The 19,468-nt window shown below is 37.1% G+C and overlaps 1 protein-coding gene across 1 annotated transcript in view; it reads right to left on the bottom strand.

Moving 5' to 3' along the window:
* Positions 1-19,468, bottom strand: part of si:dkey-225n22.4 (collagen alpha-1(XXI) chain) — a 57,178-nt gene that overhangs the window by 21,660 nt on the left and 16,050 nt on the right. The window contains exons 13-21 of the mRNA XM_034126770.1: positions 19,347-19,400; positions 19,174-19,227; positions 18,480-18,533; positions 18,341-18,394; positions 17,802-17,855; positions 17,444-17,497; positions 5,471-5,515; positions 613-657; positions 456-509 (exon numbers count right to left, since the gene is read on the bottom strand). Coding sequence (XP_033982661.1) covers positions 456-509; positions 613-657; positions 5,471-5,515; positions 17,444-17,497; positions 17,802-17,855; positions 18,341-18,394; positions 18,480-18,533; positions 19,174-19,227; positions 19,347-19,400 — 468 coding nt within the window. The remainder of the gene's footprint in view (positions 1-455; positions 510-612; positions 658-5,470; positions 5,516-17,443; positions 17,498-17,801; positions 17,856-18,340; positions 18,395-18,479; positions 18,534-19,173; positions 19,228-19,346; positions 19,401-19,468) is intronic.

Here is a 19,468-nt window from a genome sequence, read left to right as displayed (position 1 = left end):
GTACTTAACAGAGAATTGTGCAAATTGAGGTCATTGCAAACCCTTTCTTACAGTCTTTGTTCGAAGACGTTCATAGTGTACATTAGATTGCAAATTTGAAGGAAGTCGCGGAGTGAAATCATTTTAAGATAGAGGGTTGAAAGAAAATTGCAACCCTTGCCTGATTTTCACAAATTGCCAATTGCTGTGTTAAGTGGGCCTAATTTTCTATTTCAGAAAGTGACTGTCCTCATTCAGAAAGAGGGTTTCAGACGCTGCTAGATGACCTGAAAAGCTCTTTGTTTGATGGAGGTACATGCTGTCCCTAAAGTTGTGGAAACTTTAGCAAAAAGTGACAATAACACCTCCAGCCATAGATTTTGCTGAAACAATGAGGTATCAATCGTGTGAATCATCTTTATTGAATAATTTCAGCATGTTGAAGACAACTGAAAGAGTGATGAAGTTGTACAAACCATTGTCCCGTTAATTCCTGTTGGCCCTCTTGGCCCAGGCAAGCCTCCTTCTCCCTAAAAAGACATTTAAGAACAGAACACAGAAAATAAAGAACTGATGGAAGTGTATTTTACATTTCCAAGGGTTCTGAAAAGTTACTATAAGGTCACATTTTACCTGTGGTCCTTTTAGGCCCACTTCACCAGGAGGTCCCTGAACACCCTGTGAACAACAAAGTTATGGTTCACATGACTTCACATCAAGTTTCATACACAGTTGATAAATGTTATATCATTTATGCAACCTATTTTATTAAAATGCAAAAGTGACAGCACAAAGAAAACATTAGGAGGTCTCTATGGCATTGTGTGTTTACGTCTAAGTCTATTCACTGTTACACCTACCTTGTTCTGAAATGTTCAACCATATAATATATGACTTTATTGGTCTTCTCATCCATTTCAGTCATAAAATAAGAATAAGAAGTGCAAGTGTCACATAGTAATGTCACTATGTTACGGAAGTAAACAAAGGAGTTCAACAATAGGTGTTTCAGTGTGGGAGGTGTGGTCTTGAGTAAACTTTGTGATTTTAGCCTTAGCAGACCATTTACATGCACAAAAACCTATATAACACACTACAGAAGAGAAACCCAAAAAATGCACAATAGGGCCACTTTGAATGCTAAATAACAAGAGAGTAAGTAGACCTTGAATGGAGATTGCTTTGTAAACAGCTAAATTAAAACATAAGCTGTCATTCTCTAATTAAAGTAATTTCCGACTGCAGCTGTTAAATCCACTTTACAGTACCTGTCCAACATCAAATAGCAGACAGACACAGTTAGAGACAAGCTGGTGAACATTTAGCCGCTAAAGAGACAGATATTTCCCTCGGGACTCACTTTTGGACTTGTTGGACATATAATTCTCCATGTTGCTGGAATAACGACTGCAAATGACTACCATGTTGTTTTGCATCTGCTATGATGTGTAAATAGGAAACAGTTTTCTAACACATTTGGCAATCAGCTTAATGAGGTGATAATATTTCAATGTTCTGCTTGTTGAACTGATTTCAATAATCAATTCATGTAATTGTAAGGTTTTCCAGCAAACTCACAATTTCTATGCACATTCCCCTTTTTAAGAAATGTCAGAGGTTACACACTTGTGAAAACAAAAAGGAACTTAGAGTTGTAAAACAAGGCTGGACGACAGATTACACTATTTTTACTGCAAGATATAATGGATGCAAAGCAGGTTCCATAATATAATAATTTAACTGAAATCCCTTTTTGCATTTTTTTTTCCTATTAATTTCTTTTCTTTTCAAATTCAAAATCCTACTCAAACAGATTGATGGAATTATCAAATATATTCATCAATGTAAAAGTAACTATTTGTGTGACTTGGCAAGTAGATCTCCACTCTAGGCAATGGTACTGATATAAGTGCATTTAAGTTAATATGAATAGGGGTTACTTAGGCTTTATCCTGTCATGTAATGGAATATCAAACAGATGTTAGACTATGATCTGGGAATAGTTAAAGGCTTTAGAAAAGTGGCTCTGTTTAAGAATCCCATACCTGTCATGCCAATACAAATGGCTCATGCTGGAGGATCAAAGTGCTTTTGATTCAGACTTTGTGAACCTGCACTGATGATTCCACTACTGATAAGCTTCCTGTGTGTGATAAAATACATTAAGTGTAATCCTCTGGCTTTAAAAAAAGTCTGATAGATCCGAATATCAGTGGGTTCTGACACGGTGGCTTTACTTCAATGACAACATCGGGGCTTTTTCATCAAGAAGACTTCATGTGTACTCTCTTTCTTCCTCTATGAGTCTGCCTGACAGGGTGTCACATTTCAAAGTGAGAAAAGCAAAAAGACTATTCTGAATTAATCCAAATGGTTTGTCAGATAGTGGAGGAAGTCAATGTGGAATTATTATCAGATTCCAGGGTTTATTCACTGCGATTAAAACTAAACTAATAACACTGATTCAAGTTTTGGGGCATTTTAGGTATCAAGGAGACGGTCTCCAGGTGATATATGAAATATGAGACGCATTAGTTTTTTGGTTGAACGCATTTGCATTTGCATCAGGGTGATAACAAATAATTCAAGAACACATTAGAGTAAAGTGGGCCCTGCATCATAACATTCGTCTTACTCATCCATCTCTTGTCAGCATACCCGCAAGTCTTTGGATGGATTTGGATATATGACTCAGAAAAGTAAAAGGTTCGGACGACACGTGAGGCCAGAGAAGTGAGTGAGAGGCAAACCCTTTGGTTTAAACAACAACTACTAATCAGTTCTGGACTGATGTAAAAGTATAAACAGTAATAACAAATGTCATGAAGTCTAAAACAATTCCAAAGATCCCAAACCAAGCTCACAGCATTTAGTGGAATGCATATTACACTTTTTTTATTCAACCCATCAGTTGATATAAAAATTAACTGTTTTAACTTACAATATGGTTAGCAACTAAGCTAATGTAGCCAGGCATTACATAATGAAGAAAAGAACATGATGTTTTTCGCAATGAGGACTTTATATAAACTTATTTTTTCAAAGCATAACGTGTGTTGGCCAGGGCTGGCCCCTCGCAAAATTGTGTGATGAGGCCCCCGGCTGTACCCAAGTCGTCGCTCCTGTCCTACTGTGGCGCGCATACTGTAGTTGCGCTGCATTTGCGCATACACTGTAAGATGAATTGCGCCGCATTTGCGCATAAGATGAGGCACCCTCCGCAAGATGAGGCCCCACGCATGTTCGGCGTGTAGGGACAATAATGATTGTGTGCCAAATTGATCCTTCTTACATTTTCAGATATCTATTAATTTTCACCCAAATTGTTGGTTTGCTCAAAGAAGAGAACATGCTGTGTTAGTTTGTCAAATGTGAACTTTGTCCTGAATTTGTACAAATTACCAATTTCAAACTGTCTTTTCAGTGCTGATCTAGACAATCCAATTAAGTCAACCCCTTTCGATTATCTACGGCACGTTTTTAACTGTACAGCATTTTATTTTAGTGTCTGAATTCTCTGTGTGAAATGTTAAGGCTAAATGGTGCCCTTAAAAACACCCAGATATAATTAATTAAGTGTCTCACTCAAAGGATTGAGTGAAAAGGGAAGTGCTTTTGAACACAGCAACTGCTTTAAATGCTGAGGTGCCTGAGCCTTTAGCGTGACATTCCAATAAATACACCTCTTTGACGTCTAATCCAAAATCAGATCATCCATTCAATATCCTTGTATAATGTGACACCTCCAAGCTACAATCCAAAATACCTTGTTTGCTCACTAAAGATTTGTATGATAGAAAAAAAACAGATTGAGGTGATCTGGCCAAGACAGGTGTGTACTGGGACTCTTGTATTTAAATTGCTGCAGTGTTCTTTCCTCAGCTTGGCACACTGAAGGATGAAAAAGCTTATAGCTGTCATTTATTGATATATCATCTCTGAGCATTAGGGACAAAAACAGGGCCGGGACATGTTAGCTTTGCACAAAGAGAAGAGGCTTATGGATGCTCAGTTTCTAGAACGTTTTGGATTTGTATATAACTCCTGATCAGCGTATCCCCTGCTAAAGTCCATATTGTACACATAGCCATTATATGTCTCCGGACACCCTTGGACACTTGAAGACATGAGTTTTAACCAATCAAGTAGAGGCAAACCATCCATAGAATTATTATATTTTAAAGTTTATTCCGAAATGTTTAGAATCACTCCATTCAGGGATGCAGTTGTGACCACATACATATGTTTGTGTGATACTCAAACACACTGAAACTGACATAAATACAGTTTAATGCAGTGTATGTAACAAGGCAATTACATGTTGGACAATGTGGTGAATAAAAAATCGGGCTTTACAGTTTTTGTTTTACAGTGTTCAATGTAACAATTAGCATGATAGGAAGGGAGGTTTTGGTTTTGTTTGTTGCTACTCTGTCCCTGCTAAGGTCTGCATGGGTGTCAACTGTATTTTGTACAGCGTGGGCAACCTACATCCAGACATACTCAGCGTCTGGATATCAGCACTTAAGGTTGTGTAACTAGCAATGACAGGAAAAACAAACCCCACAGTGTGTGTGTGGATTTAGTGTGTAAATCGGTATGTGTGCGATGCTTTACACAGTGCCTCATTTAAAGTGTGAATGTGTGGTGGTGAAGTGACAGTGATGAGTGTACCAGTCCAACACGTGCAGACACAAGATGTTAAAGTGTGAACATTAAGTGCATAAACATTGAATCAATATTGAATTGACCTTGACGTTTTAAATGGTTGCACAGCCCTTTTTATATGATGCTGTTTCCAATGTCCTTGTATTGGCCTTCAACAGTTATGATAAACAAATATCATGAGATATGCAGATGGGTATTTGTTTGTTCCATAAAATAAACACATTTTTTGCCGTTTCTGGTATGGGTGGTTCCAACTGAAAAAGTCAATGAGAGCTAATAAGAAAGAATGGACTGTAACTTTGTTTGAAAGATAGAACATTCTGCCAAATTAATTAATTTCTTTCAGCATTTAATCAAGCCTGACAGACACAAAGGCTTAGGACAGCTTGGCCCATTCTGTTGAGTGTGTTTTGTGCGTGTGTGTGGGCAGTGAGTTTACTAGCGCACAGCAGTGTGTAAAAGCTGCAATGAATCTGAGCTCTTGTTTACACCCTGATTACTCTTTCTTTCAAATCTTTATGGGACCATTTAAAAAACAGTCGCTTGTTATATCTACAGAATGCTGAGTTAACAGGAATTGCGTTTTGTAATTAGACTATGCATTTAGAGGCAGCTATAACACTGAGCACTCTGTGAATTTTTCTCCAAAAGATGCATTAATACATTCATCATTGTAATTTGTCCAGTCTTTTGATTGCTGCATATTCATGACAGAGTAGTATTATTCATGACAGAGTGGTATTATTTGACAGATATCACATTTTTACATTGTAACATCACTTCAAGCAGCATTCTATTATACATAAAATCAGAATCAACTCACCACCTCGCCTGGAGCTCCAGCAGCACCACTGTCTCCGCTCTCCCCCTAAGGACACAACGGAAATGTCAGTACATGTTCACTCTGCAGGTAGTATTGTAAAGAATTATGCAGGATACTGTTAACCTTATACTGTAGTATCCAAGCATTATCACTCAATCCCATATTCATATCACACATATCCCTTCGAAAGATGACACTGAACAGAGGATACGATGAAAAGAATACAGAGTATAATAAGAATAAGAGAAACGAACGGAGAATAAAACAGGGTGCACTGCCATGTCATTTCACATTTCAGCATGTTGCAAGCAAAAACAACGAAAATCATTCTGGCTTGAAATAATGAGTTCGTTAGTTAATGGGGCCTTTTTATATGTTGGGGGGATTTCCTTTTCCTGTGTGTTATATAATATAACATATGATGTGACATTAAACCTTTCTAATCTTGTATATTTTAATCTTGAATATAGGTTTTTGTGCATGGTCTGCTAAGGCATCATTATACATGATTGGTTGAGGGGCGGGACATTTCTAAAAGGTTGACCAATCACAACCAACTAGAGCAGATTTGGTGCGATGCAGAGTCACAAAATGCAAACATGTACCTGAAATAAGCATAATATGGCCCCTTTTTTTACATTTCTTCATGTAGTGTATTCTGGTGTATTATTGCACTAGTTACACTTTCAATGTGTTATCATTATTCTTATTAATACCAACTTTTTTCATGGCTATATGTGAACTAAAGAGTATTCATATCATAGTTTATGTTGTACACTGTATATAATGTCAGACAATTGTCATTACCTGTAGGCTACTTGCACTTGTACTGTTTACTTTATACATATGCCTGCACTGCCTACTATAACTTCTTCACATGTTACAATTCTTTATCCTGAATCCATCTAAGTATATTCATTACACACTGTTCTCATTGTGTATATTGAAGCATTACTATCACACACAGCTCATACGTTTCACTGCTCATTACCAACTGTTCAGATAGGCCGGATAGGGGAAAGTGAGGATCCCTTGGCATCACTTAAGTGATAGGCAACACTACCTGGTTAGGTTAGAAAAAGGTAATGATTTGGGTTAAAATGTGGTTATTTGTATCGTACCCCTTTCTATACCACATGACATATGTACATTACTATGCACTTCAATGCTTGTAGCACCTCTATTTTGCTGCTAAACTGCATTTTGTTCTCCTTTGACTTGTGCAATGACAATATTCTAATAATCGTCAGTCAGTTGCAATGGGAGAATAAATTATCAATTGTTAATTGACATACATGCAAAAATATTGTACAGGAATTAGGTCAATAAAGATCATGCGTCTTCTTATTGTATCATATGTTAGTCACACAGGGAAAGTAATCTATCTGTACTTCTTGCATACACCAGAATGGTTGGATATGGCGTGTCATGAGTTTATCTGCGGCCCTGATACTGACGTACAAACAGCAGGCGAGTCCTGTGGTCAGACATCTTGCAAGGAGGCGGGAGCTTGTTAAATAAAAATGAACAGCAGCAAACAAACACATTTTGAAGCCACAACACAAGTTTTAACCATCCGCAACACACCAAAATCTACTGCTTGGTTTAGTCTCAGACCGCTCTATACAGTTTAACTATGTTGGTTGAATGTATTACGACCCAAGTGGTATGTGAACATGTTCCAGAGTGTACCGCGGCAATACACTGACACTGAATGTGAAACAAGCTGTAAAATGTATTCTGGTATCCAAGCCATTCATTTGTTAAATTACATTATATTTTCTGCATATATCAAACCTGATATTGTCGTGTCCCAACAAACAGACCAATTCTTATGGCCTTTGTGGCGTTTATTTGATTTATCAATTAAATGTTCTTTCACTTTGTCTTTTGTTTCAAATTCATCCATGTACTGCGTTAATCATGTTGCATGTTTTGTGTATGTCTTGCTTTTTTTTATCATATTGGGATCATGTTATAAATAAGAATCTCACTCTAACATCTTTGGATTTGTTGTTTTTTGCACATCAGTAAATGAATCAGAAATAAAAAATGTTAATCTTAGAGTATCCAATGACCTAGTGGTTGAAGCCAACAATTGTTTTCGTTTGTCAGGAAATCAAAACTCACAATTTATCAATCTTTCAATACTTTTTGACCACCTGGCACTCAAGTCCCAAGCCAATTGGTTCTAACTGAAGGCATAACTATTTTATAATGGTTCACAAATATATATTTTCACTTAAAAAAGACCTCAATATTTTCCAAAAAAACTGCTGAACACTATTATTTTAGCAAATAATACTTTTGTAAACCTTTGTATTAATACACAGTTGATACTTGAGTAAGTCTATTAAAATTCAAAACTGTGCATGGTAATGAAGGAACATGTCCCCAAGTGTGTCTCACATTGTGTTTTAATTGTTAGTTTTTTGACCAAAAAATGAAGATCTATTTCACAAAGGAATAACATAAATCAGGCCTTGGTTACACACATAATCCTTGTGAGTAGAATACATGTATTGCTGGTTTAAGTATGCACATAGGACTTATTAAGAATAAGGAAAATATAGAATATCACTGCAATATGCCTAGTACTATTCCGGTCTCGGAGTTTTCGTTATTTGTCATACCCCATTACATAACTTAGGTGCCTTAAAAAGTCAATATCAATGATAAAGACACGTTTTAAAGATTGTTGAAAAACAAAACTGAGAGGCAAACAGTGAAAGGTAAATGTAATGTTGCTAAACTTCTAACTACTTTATGTTCTTGATGTTAAACTCTGAAGGTCCCACACAACAAACAGTGGAACACCAAACTGTCTGTGCGTCATGATGGACAGATCCCAGCACTGAGATTGGATAAATGTAGTAAATGTGATTGGACATGATTGTCACAGACTGTGATCTGTCCTTGGTTCAGAAAATAGAGCCCTAGATAATATTATGCTTACACTTTTTATTCCATGACATGTTTGTGGCTCTAAAATACTTTACATGATCACATATGGATAAACCATAATACTGTCCCAACATTTTTAGACATGCTTACAATATAACTAAGGCCGGTCTGTGTCTGGCTGTAATGTATGGTCCTTAAATGTATTTAAATTGGTTATTTAAAATAAATCCTGTGAGTAATTGAAGTTGACTTGGCTTAGGACCTACTCTTGTTGAACCTGGTCTTCCTCTTAACCCAGATTCATATGTTCTAACTATAGTCCTGTGTCAGTGCTCTGCACCGTGTCAAGTATGACACCCAAAGATTTAAATTACTTTCTTTCTGTTCAAGCTCTCTGAAGACAGAGATTACAAAGTCCCACCAACATATATTTTAAGTGCAGCGCTCTGTATGTTGGCAGTGAGGAAACAACTGAATTAGCTCTCCACTGCGTCTGTTTTCTTTTGAAGTGTCTCACCGCACTACGCATATAAACCCATAAGAGCAGCAGACCTCATAATTACACAGCCAAGACGCCCACCACGGCCCAATAAATGACAAGATGACATAAATTCTCTATGCGTAGAACAAGAGAAAATAGACAAGTGCACAGGGACTGGTCCAAGCAGAGAGCTGACTAACCTGCTACTGCCACAGGTTGTTAAAGCTATTGTAAAAGAATGCTTGACGTCTTTTAGTCTAGCTATACTTCAATGAATTTTGATAGAGGATCTCAATGAAAGGTTGATTAAAGACAAAGACAGCTAGCAGAACCATGCAATTAAAAAATAGAGTCTGTGTCTGACCACATCCTTTTATAACAAAGGATCACACTTAACCGTGTCTTTTGTTCAGTTACTGCCCCAAGTGAGAGTATCCAGTTTAGCTAGTTCAGGCTTCACTTCTGGACACATCCATTTGTAATTTCAAGGCACGTCCGATCGGCAAGAGACTCCAGGCAGACCCAGAACACGCTTACTAGGGATTCCTTTACCAATCTGACATGGCAACACCTTAGGATTCCCCTGGAGGAGCTGGATGATGTGGCTTGGGAGTAATGTGTCCCTATTCATACATAGGGATGTTTATAGTACATGTCTGGAGTTTGTATACACGGTATAAAAGCACCAAAATTCCCAGATGTTGCCACACTAAGTAAATCTGTCACGTATCTAAAATCGCACAACAATTTCAACAACTCATGGAAGGTCAAAGCGTTTTGACACAGCAAGTTCCAGAAAGAAAAACACAATCATTCAAGATTAATGAAGTTAAGGCAGAGCACTGAACAGGGCTAACATTAATTGACTGGAAACAGCTGCTTCAATTATGCTCCAGCATTAGTTCCTCAATCATCAGCTACTACCAGATTTTTTGTGACATCCAATCATATTCATGCAAGTCTACAACCACTCTAACTATAAGTCTGATGCAGCTTTCCCAACCACCCTTCAACTCCTCTTATGCTTACATTTTGGAATAATTTAATTAATTAATCAGTGCACAGAAACAAATCCTCTTACAGGAGTTGGCAGTAGCTTAGTCCTTAGTGACCTGGGTTGGTAACTTGCTTAGCTAACTTGTTTAAGTGCAGAGTGTGGGCTGGTACCTAGAGAGGTATTTCTTAGCCACTGCCAACGTGCCCTCAAGCAATGCTCTTGTCCCCTTCCGCTTCATAATAGCTGCCATGCCCACTGCTCCTTAAATGCAGAGTTTACATTTAAATGTGTGTGCTGTGTGCATGTGTCAATGAATCAAATATTCTATTCAAATTCTCAAGACAAAATAAATAGGGGGGCAGTTGGTGAGTCCAAAGTATATTGGCTTGGCAATAGGAGGGTTGCAAGTTCAAGTATAACAACAAAGCCATTTCATTTTCTAGGCAAATGTCTCAGTTTCCATTTCAATTAAAAGAGAATATCAACATACTATATACATCATATATATGTAACCCCCATACTTGTTATACACTGTTCTTTACTTTCTAAAGAAGCTTTAGAAAACATCCAGCTGCTAGGTGTCTCCTTCATAAGTTAAAAATTAGGAAAAATCTGACTTGCAACAAGGTTGATTAATTATAACCTCAAAATATGTAAATACCCAAGGAAACATGCCTGTTCACTCTACCATTATAAATTGTGTCAGTAAGTGTCAGGGATGCTCCTCATTTGCCTCACTCTGAGCATTTGAGTGAAACAGCACCTCCATAATCACCATGACTAATCACCTCATTAAAAAACCTAATGAGTGATGCTACAGCTCTTAAATGTCTTCAGTTTGATGCATTGTTTCCGGAAATTGATTTTATTTTGGGCATCCAGGGTTACCAAAGTAAAAAGTCTATATATTTTAGACAGTGTTAGACGGTTAGGGCACATTAAAGTCCTAATGAAAAAACATTCACTCATCATATTAGTAGGCAAAAATAATGTTGAGTTTTGTATTTATAAAAAATGTAAAAGGTTGAAAAGTAAAAATGCACCTTCTGACTCAGCCACCTGGAGGGGCATGTTCCTGTGTATGTTGAATTGATGGAAACTTGTAGGCTGAGCCCCAGCATATTTGATTTAGCCGACCTGTTTTGGACTCTGCTATTAGTGGTACGCAGAATAAGGACCACACAAGCATCTGACCAGACTCAAGTGACATGTGCAGGTACGTTAACATGCTGTTAAATTTGCTGCAGCTGAGCAGCTAAAGAGCTATCTTGCCTGAAAACTAATATTAGCAGTGCATATTTCTGTGCATTCTTTCATGTTTGCAAGTTAGATAAAAAGGAAAGAAAACAAGAAAGTAAAGTGTGTTTTGGCATAAATTCTGCAGCTGCTGTTTGGTTCTGATCATTTGAAAAAGAATAGAACACTGATAATACTGCTTTTTTCATGATTTGATTGGCTGTATTGAAATAAGATGTCCTTCTCATATAAGTTAATGAATACTTCCAAAACTATGGTTGTCGTTGTAAAACCAATAGGATGTGAAAAATATATATATATTTTTTTTTCTCAGATTATTACAGGAGAGGTCATTTACAGAACAAATGTGTATATCATCTAGCATTCCTAGCATCTAGCATTCCATCAAACAGACATATTTTCAGTTAATGCATATTAAATAAATGATTCATGCTTCCAACTAAATATGTTTTACCATCACAACTTCATATCTATATGTTGCAAAAGTGAGCATTCAGTTTGTTTACCAAATCAGTATTTGTTTTGCTTCAAACCCATCAATACATGCTGTGTATATCTAAATTTAATGTGAACAACTGATGATTTGGAGGTCTAACAGCCTTGAGGCTGGAGAAGCTGTAGCTCACATGTGTAGTTGGGAGGTCTCTGAACTTACTACTAAATTACAAGCACATAGTTAAAAACCCAAATGCTTGCATCTGATTTGTATAAAATTCCCATTTTGAACAGTAAAACATCTTGTCTCCTAACAGGTAACAGTTATGCTTCTTGTAATTAAAGAGAAAGAATGTGATATATATTATCTGCATCTCTCACTGACAGGGAAACCTCCAAAGCTGCATTTGAAAATCCATAATTTTGGGTGTAGAAAACTCATAATAAGAGACCTACACATTCCACACATGTATTAGTTGTTATCTTGTCTCACTTGAGTGTGAAACATCAAATCCAAAATGGAAATTGAAAGTTTGTGTAAAGTATCATGCTGAAAGGCAGCACTTTTATTAGCATGTGTGGGAGAGTGTGATTAAAGACCGTGCAGAAAGCCTTAAGCCTTATACAGTATATCCAAGTATAGGCCTCATTAACATTCAATGGAGCTGTCATGGATGGGTGGACAGAAATGATTTACAGTTGATGGAAGATTCTTCCTCAGGCGGCGACCACACTGCAAGCTAATTTGGTTCAAGGATAACATCTGGATGTTTTTATATTACTTTATGATTGGCTTTTTACTCACTATAGTAGTTGTGTGAACTGCAATAATGTTGGGCCTACATAGCAGTGTCACATGGCAAATTCTGTTCAGACAATTCGGATTCTCCTTTTGAAATATTCGAAACACCAACATCTCTGATTAATCAAATCACATTATTTTCAAGTTATGTACTACACATATGTTCCTCTCATGGTGCATGGTGGTCTAAATGTTTCCAAGAATAAACCTTAAGAAAATCAACAAAGTGTGGTGTAATGTAAACGTCTCTTCAAGTCATTAAAATCCACAACTTCCCAGAAAAAATACTAAGAGCAGACCTCAATGATACTCTGTAGCCCTGACTCATTGGTTACATACATCGTCATAGGAGGACTTTTAACGGAAAAGAAAATCAGAGTTCCCTGATGTTCCCAAAATTCCTGACATGAAATTACAGGTTGTAGATTAGGAAATAGTGTACAGAGTCTCTTTTTCTTTTAGAGGACTTGAATCTCAAAATCCATAAAAATCTTGGTTATGGCCCTGATAGTATTTAGTTATTTTGGATTCATATTTATAAGAGAAAGCCTCTCCGAGGTCCCTGAATTTATGAAAACTAGATCATTTCTTTAAAATATTAGTTGTAATCTGTGTTGGAAAGTAATTAAGTACATCTAAAGTAGGCCTACTGTACTTAAGTTAAAATTGTTACATGTACTTTACTTGGGTATCTTTACGACATGCTACTTTACACTTTTCTTTTGTCTGCAAATGTTCCACTTTTTACTAAACTACATTTATTTTATGTGTTGAGTTACTAGTTACTTTGAAGATTTAAGTTATAAATACAAAATATAAATCAACAAATACAGATTGAAATGTGATTGGTTAAGCTACCCAGTAGCATATACAGTTAAGTCATAAACACCACCTTTACCAATTGCATTGAAGTGATGAACACATAAATGCTTCAATAATTTTAAAACATTCATTTAAAATATATGTTGCTTACATGGGCCATTCTTCATAATGAGTACTTCTACTTTTGGCACTTAAAAGTGCATTTTGATGCTAATAATTTTGTACTTTTACTCAAGAACAATTTTGAATGAAGGACTTTTACTTGTATCTGAGTATTTTTACACTGTGATAGTGCTACTTTTAATTGAACTTCCACCTCTAGTTGCAATAAAGAATGACATTACATTCACCAAATTGTAGAACAAGTAATCATTGTACTAGGCAATTATAACAGAGACAAAACACTCCTCAATTGACTTTTTCTGAGATGTTACATAGTCAATACTGACATATCCATGTAAAGCCAGATCCGAGCCAGACAACAGAACAACCTGACAAATAGTCACTCACAAACAATGCTGTTGAAGTAGCTAATTGTTCAGGTCACAGTGAGATACATTTGGAGTATTTTCGATCAAAGGGCCACACTCTTTGATCAAGCCTAAAATACTTCTCACTGTGACATCAAAAAGATGTAACTACTTAGCTCAATGATTTTCTGTGCTATAACTGAAATGTGAGGCTCTCAGCTCACCTGTGGTGTACTTATATTCAGAGTGCTCCAAAGTAAATGTCCTTGTCAGTCCTCAACAAATAGAGAAAATGTGAACCCAAAATACTTCTTATTTGCTTTAGGGATCCAAGCCCGACCAGTTTGGTCAAAGAAGGGAAAAAATGATTAATTAGAAACATCTCAAGTAACATGATTTGCAATATGTCATGAAAGAAAAAAGCATGACATAGTATAAACATGAGTATAAACATCCATTGATTAAAATGTGTTATCCAACATAGTATGACGTGCCTGCTGTGAATCTAAAACTAAATTGGTGTCTATAAAAACACACTAGGACACATAAACACAGCAATCTCTTAACTCTGGCATTTAGACACTTAATTGCACGGATAAAAACCTTCAGTCTAAGTCCAATGCAGGCTAAATCTGCTTTTGAACTGTGACCTTTAAACTGCAACAAGCAATTAGACCTCCTTACAGCAACAGTTGTTGTGTTTGGTAAAAAGCTGGCTGTTTCCAGTTAATCATTAAGATGTTCAATGTTCCGTGACGATTCAGGGGGGAATTCTGTCTGTTTGTTGGTATTGTGGCATCTGTGATGCAACCAAGGGCAGCTTAACAATAGATTGTTCCAGGAATGTGTGATAAGTTAACCATCTGGCACGTCTAATGTAGTCTAATGTAAGTATAATGTAAGTCTTGTATATTCAATCTTAACAGAAAGCATTGATATAAGAAGATGTTATTGCATCAATGATCGAGAAACACTCAAGATCCCAAACAAGATGTTAACACTAAACCAAATTGTTGGTGGTTAAACGTAAACCACAGACTTATACATACTTATTTTCAGTCTGAGAGCTAATACTTTATAGTATTGTGTAAATACTAGCACAACACCTAAAGGTCTAATGGTAAAACCTGGGGAGATAAAACATTTAATTGTACAGTGTCATGGTTCTTCTTTTTGAAGAGTTTAAAGCCCCACTAATCTATATTTGTTCTACTAAGAAAGTATCAATTTATTTGTCACAGAGACCAATAGCATCTTACAGCTATCTAGATTGTATAAGCATCTTTCAGCTCATTGTTTTGGTTTTACAGCCCAAAAATGTATTGTTTTAGTTCAATCTTATTGTTCTCTTCAGTACTGTTCTTAGCAGTAATATATAAATATGCTAAAGCTGTAGGTACACCCAACTGCCAAGCAGAAAACAGATAGAGACTAGCTGGCGAACACAGTGGAGAATTTGGCAGCTAGAGAGCACCATAATTTCAGGAGATTAACAACATTAGCAGGGATTGAGAGGGCCATGAATGTAATTGCTCAGGGCTGGTGAGCTTTGACTACCATCTCTTCTACGCCGCCGTCTATACTGTCTTTTTAAATATCCTGGGAGGGAGAGTTCTTCCCTCAGGTATTAAAGTAGTAAGTATTATGATGTTCATTTTGAGCAGGAATTAGTAAGGGTGTAAAGGTAGATGTCCTGGTTTAGTATTGAAATCAATTGACTTTGATTAATGAAAAACATATTTCCCTTACGTCAGGCAAGGAGTTTTAGCTGTTGTATTATTGTGAGTCCAAAAAAAGTCCATCACACATACAGTATAGAACATTCTGCAGATCTATCTAAAACAAGGTTTTGTATATATGTTGACTGAAAGGAAACAATATGGTCACCATAAATGTTTTCCTAAAATGTTTTGAGGAAATGAGGATCGGTTGGAACGAACTTGTTAAGGTTTGGTCAGCAGTTGGATGAAGTTTGTGTACTTCAAAGGTAACTCCACAGTTAACAGTTTACTATTTTTCCTAAACACATTTACCACACACCCCAACCCCCAGACATCCACACATGGGCACCAACTGTGTACCGTTCAGCTCTCTGTATACCACCACCCTCCAATTGGTGCAGAGCACTTCCAGATTCTCGGGGAAAGTAGTTTATTATGATAACATAAGAGTCCCAAATTACTGAGCAGGATAGCTGCAAGGCAAACTGCTAGAACACTCAAAGGAGTTCGGAGCAGACTCAAAATAGCACCCCACACTTGGAGCTGGTGGGCGTGCTCACATGTTCGCAGATGTGTGCATGTGCTCTTTCATTCAGCTACTTGTTCTTTTCAAGTTACCACAAGGGGACATCCCATATACAATAAGAATGTGGGCTGCACTCCAGCAGCAGTAGCGTTAATTTAATTAACTGCCAGAAGTGGAAAGCGTTTTTTAATTTGACTGTATGACTTAACATTGATGCATGTAATCCTCTGTCTAGACCGCAAGCCTGGGTTTCTGTTAGGAAGAAATTGGTGCTATTTTACGTGTCCTGGGAGATTCCAATATCCCCGGAAATGTTTACGATTTATTGAGTCACAAAAAATCTAGGACATTATCAAGGCATACATGTGTATTGTGTTTGTTATTAAAAAGTAGGCTACTTTTGCTCATAAATTAATCTCCATATAAAATAAATGACATGAACTGACTCGTGTGTAGGATAGCACGCAATCGCAAATCATTTTATTTAAAAAGTTGGATTAGGTCTGCACTCTTAATGTGGCACCACCATGGCTTAAAGAGCCCGTTTTGTGGCTACAGAAAAATATTTAAGGCCACACAGCATTATAGTAACACAATGAGGCAATGAAGTTACTGCATCCAGGCCTTTCATTGTTTAATTGTCTTGAGGTAGCACATTTAGATTAATGCAGAAAAGTCACATGACAGAACAGTTAAGTTATAAATATATACCCTAAAAAGACTGCATCTTTTAAGGCAAGCCAGTTCACTGGATCTGGTATAGTGCTTGCTGACTCTTATGACTGTGTAGTAAATATGGATCAGACAAGCTTTAAAGTTTATTTGCTTGAACTTGATCTGAATGTAATTATTTGAGTGACGTCATCTCAGGCAAATATATAGGTGGTTGAATGAATAGAAAAAGTGAAAATTGCCCACTAGGGCATTGCCTACTTTATAATTATAAAGAGATAAGAGGGAAAAGGAGAAGAGTAACTGATGAGCTCTGAGATCAGTCACTGTTTGAGCTGCTTCACAAGCACACTAACAGCCAATTGTCATAAACACACAGTCAGTGCAGTCCTACAGCTAACATGTGTACCGTACTACGTTCAAGCGATTAAACCCACACAGAAAAATTCAGCAGTAAAATTGTTCAGTAGAAATCAAATGTACTTTCTCTCTGAACATATTTTGAGAAATGTGTCCTTCTAGCTTTGTCAGCCAGGCCTTATCACCCAAATTAATTGTGGACTTCACATACTCTTGAGGCTAAATGGGAACGAATACTGGACGCCAGCTTCAAACTTCACGTTGAAGGTTTTCCCAAAAGAGTTTAGGCTGTTAAAGCGGCATCAGAGTCAGTACAGTAAGTATCCTGTCTGCACACACATTATGAGACCTGTATTTAGTGTGTGTGTGTGTGTGTGTGTGTGTGTGTGTGTGTGTGTGTGTGTGTGTGTGTGTGTGTGTGTGTGTGTGTGTGTGTGTGTGTGTGTGTGTGTGTGTGTGTGTGTGTGTGTGTGTGTGTGTGTGTGTGTCTCCCCCAGGGTCTCTAAAAGCTACAGTCTGCACTGACCTTTGGTCCTGTTGTTCCAACCAGTCCTCCGCTACCTGGTAGTCCTGGCTCCCCCTGTTTGGGCAATAAAACACACTCTGAGAGGCAAAGTAGAGCAGAGGCAGCCAAATTCAACACTATCACAGTAATAATCTGTCTAACTTCCAACAGTGCACTCTGACAGGAAGAAGAAATCCCCAACACAAACATACATGCTTATGGATTAGTAACTCTGCATCTGGCTTGATGTTGTTTCATCTGGCATCATTTTTATTATCATGATTTGACACCTCCAATTTCAGGATTTAAGATCCTTTAACTGTCAGTAATGCTTGTTCAATGCATATTGTAGACAATGGTAAATATAATTGGATCTTACCATTGGTCCAGCTTCTCCTGGAGGTCCCAGCTCACCTTTGTCAGCAGGAAGACCCTGTACACAAATACATCTGCTAATATTTGTTGTTACATTTAATAAGTTCAATTTAATATCCAATATGTTGTTTTGTATATTTATTTTTTCCCTTTAATCACCAAGGATGCCAAAACTCAGCAATACAAACATAGAATAATATCAATTGTTAGAATCAATCTGAGCAAGGACATCCACTATGGCAATGCTTAACATTAAACAAATATATAATAAGTCAACTTTCTTATGTCCTTGTGTAAATGAGTACTGCCCCTGTCATTGGCATGTTAAATCGTAGCATATGGTTCATATTCACACATGTTTTTAGAATTGTGATTTGTGGCCAACCAGGGATAACCTGAGACGCCTGCTCCCTCAAATCGAAATTGTGCCTTGCGCTACAGCAAAAGGTGTCAGTCTGATTTTTTTTTGTTGTGGTTTATAAAGTAAGGTGTTCAATATCGGCTTAACTTTTGTTTTAACCATGGTTGTATGAAGAGTCTGACCTTGGTTCCTGGAGGTCCGGTTTCTCCTGATAAGCCTGGTTCACCTCTGTCTCCCTGGGTAGAATCACGTTTTGTGAGTACTGACAAGGAGATATGAAAAAGCAATCACTTTGATACAACTGCTTTTTTAAATACTTACTTTGAGACCTTTTAGACCAGGGTCCCCACTTAGTCCTGCGGGGCCAACTTCACCCTGCCAAGCAAAGTGAACATAGGTAAGAGCATGTAGAGCAAAAATGTCAGCAAAAGTTTAGTGAGGACGTACAAATCATAAAGTTCGAAAAGGTCACAACCAAAAGATCTTGTTGTGATGAGTAGATATTTCAAATTACCAACCCACTGAGGGTGTGTTGTGTATGTTTTGTTTTAACTCCAGGTCCAAGAAATTCCAAAGAATAGGAACACTATCAGACACCTTATTGGTAATAGAGTCAATAAAGTTAAAATATATGGACGTCATCAGATCATCGTATAAGTTATAAAGTTCTATGTTATTGAAAACTGTGATACCATGATTAAACTGCAATGTGACTTTTTCTCGCTATGCAGAGCTGTCTGTGTACTGTCATTTGAAGGGAAAAAAGACAGCATTTATTGAAAACATGTACATATTTTCCTGAATATAGTTGTTTTCATACAGGACCATAGAAATGGAAATCATCATGAACCTGAAGTTTGGAAACTGAGCAAGATGAAAATCAGTCAATACTGGAGTGGACATGACTTTAATTTCATTGATGTAAATGTATTCCTCTATTTGGAGTAATAGAAGTTTGGTAAGATCCACGTGGAAAAGCGAACTTGCATGTGACGATTTTAAAGTGTTTTCTTACCTTCATCCCTGTAAATCCAGAAGGACCAAGATCCCCATGTGTCCCATCTTTACCCTGGTGACAAAGACAGCATAAGAAGATTTTATAATGTGCAGTGCAAATGAAGGAGACTGGTGACAACATTATCAAGTGGTGAAAAAACAGAAGGTGATGGAAAAATAATGAGTACTTACAGGCTTGCCATCAGGTCCTGGTGGTCCTTCCCTCCCTTTCTCCCCTCTGAAACCCTGTAACATTAAAACACTGCATCATGACACACATAATTGTATTCTTTTGAAATAAAGAAAAGGCCAAG

Source organism: Trematomus bernacchii, unplaced genomic scaffold (genome assembly GCF_902827165.1).
Source record: "Trematomus bernacchii unplaced genomic scaffold, fTreBer1.1, whole genome shotgun sequence".
In the NCBI taxonomy this organism is placed as follows: Eukaryota; Metazoa; Chordata; class Actinopteri; order Perciformes; family Nototheniidae; genus Trematomus; species Trematomus bernacchii.
The sequence above is the reverse complement of the archived record's forward strand: the minus strand, read 5'-3'. Positions and strand labels throughout refer to the sequence as shown.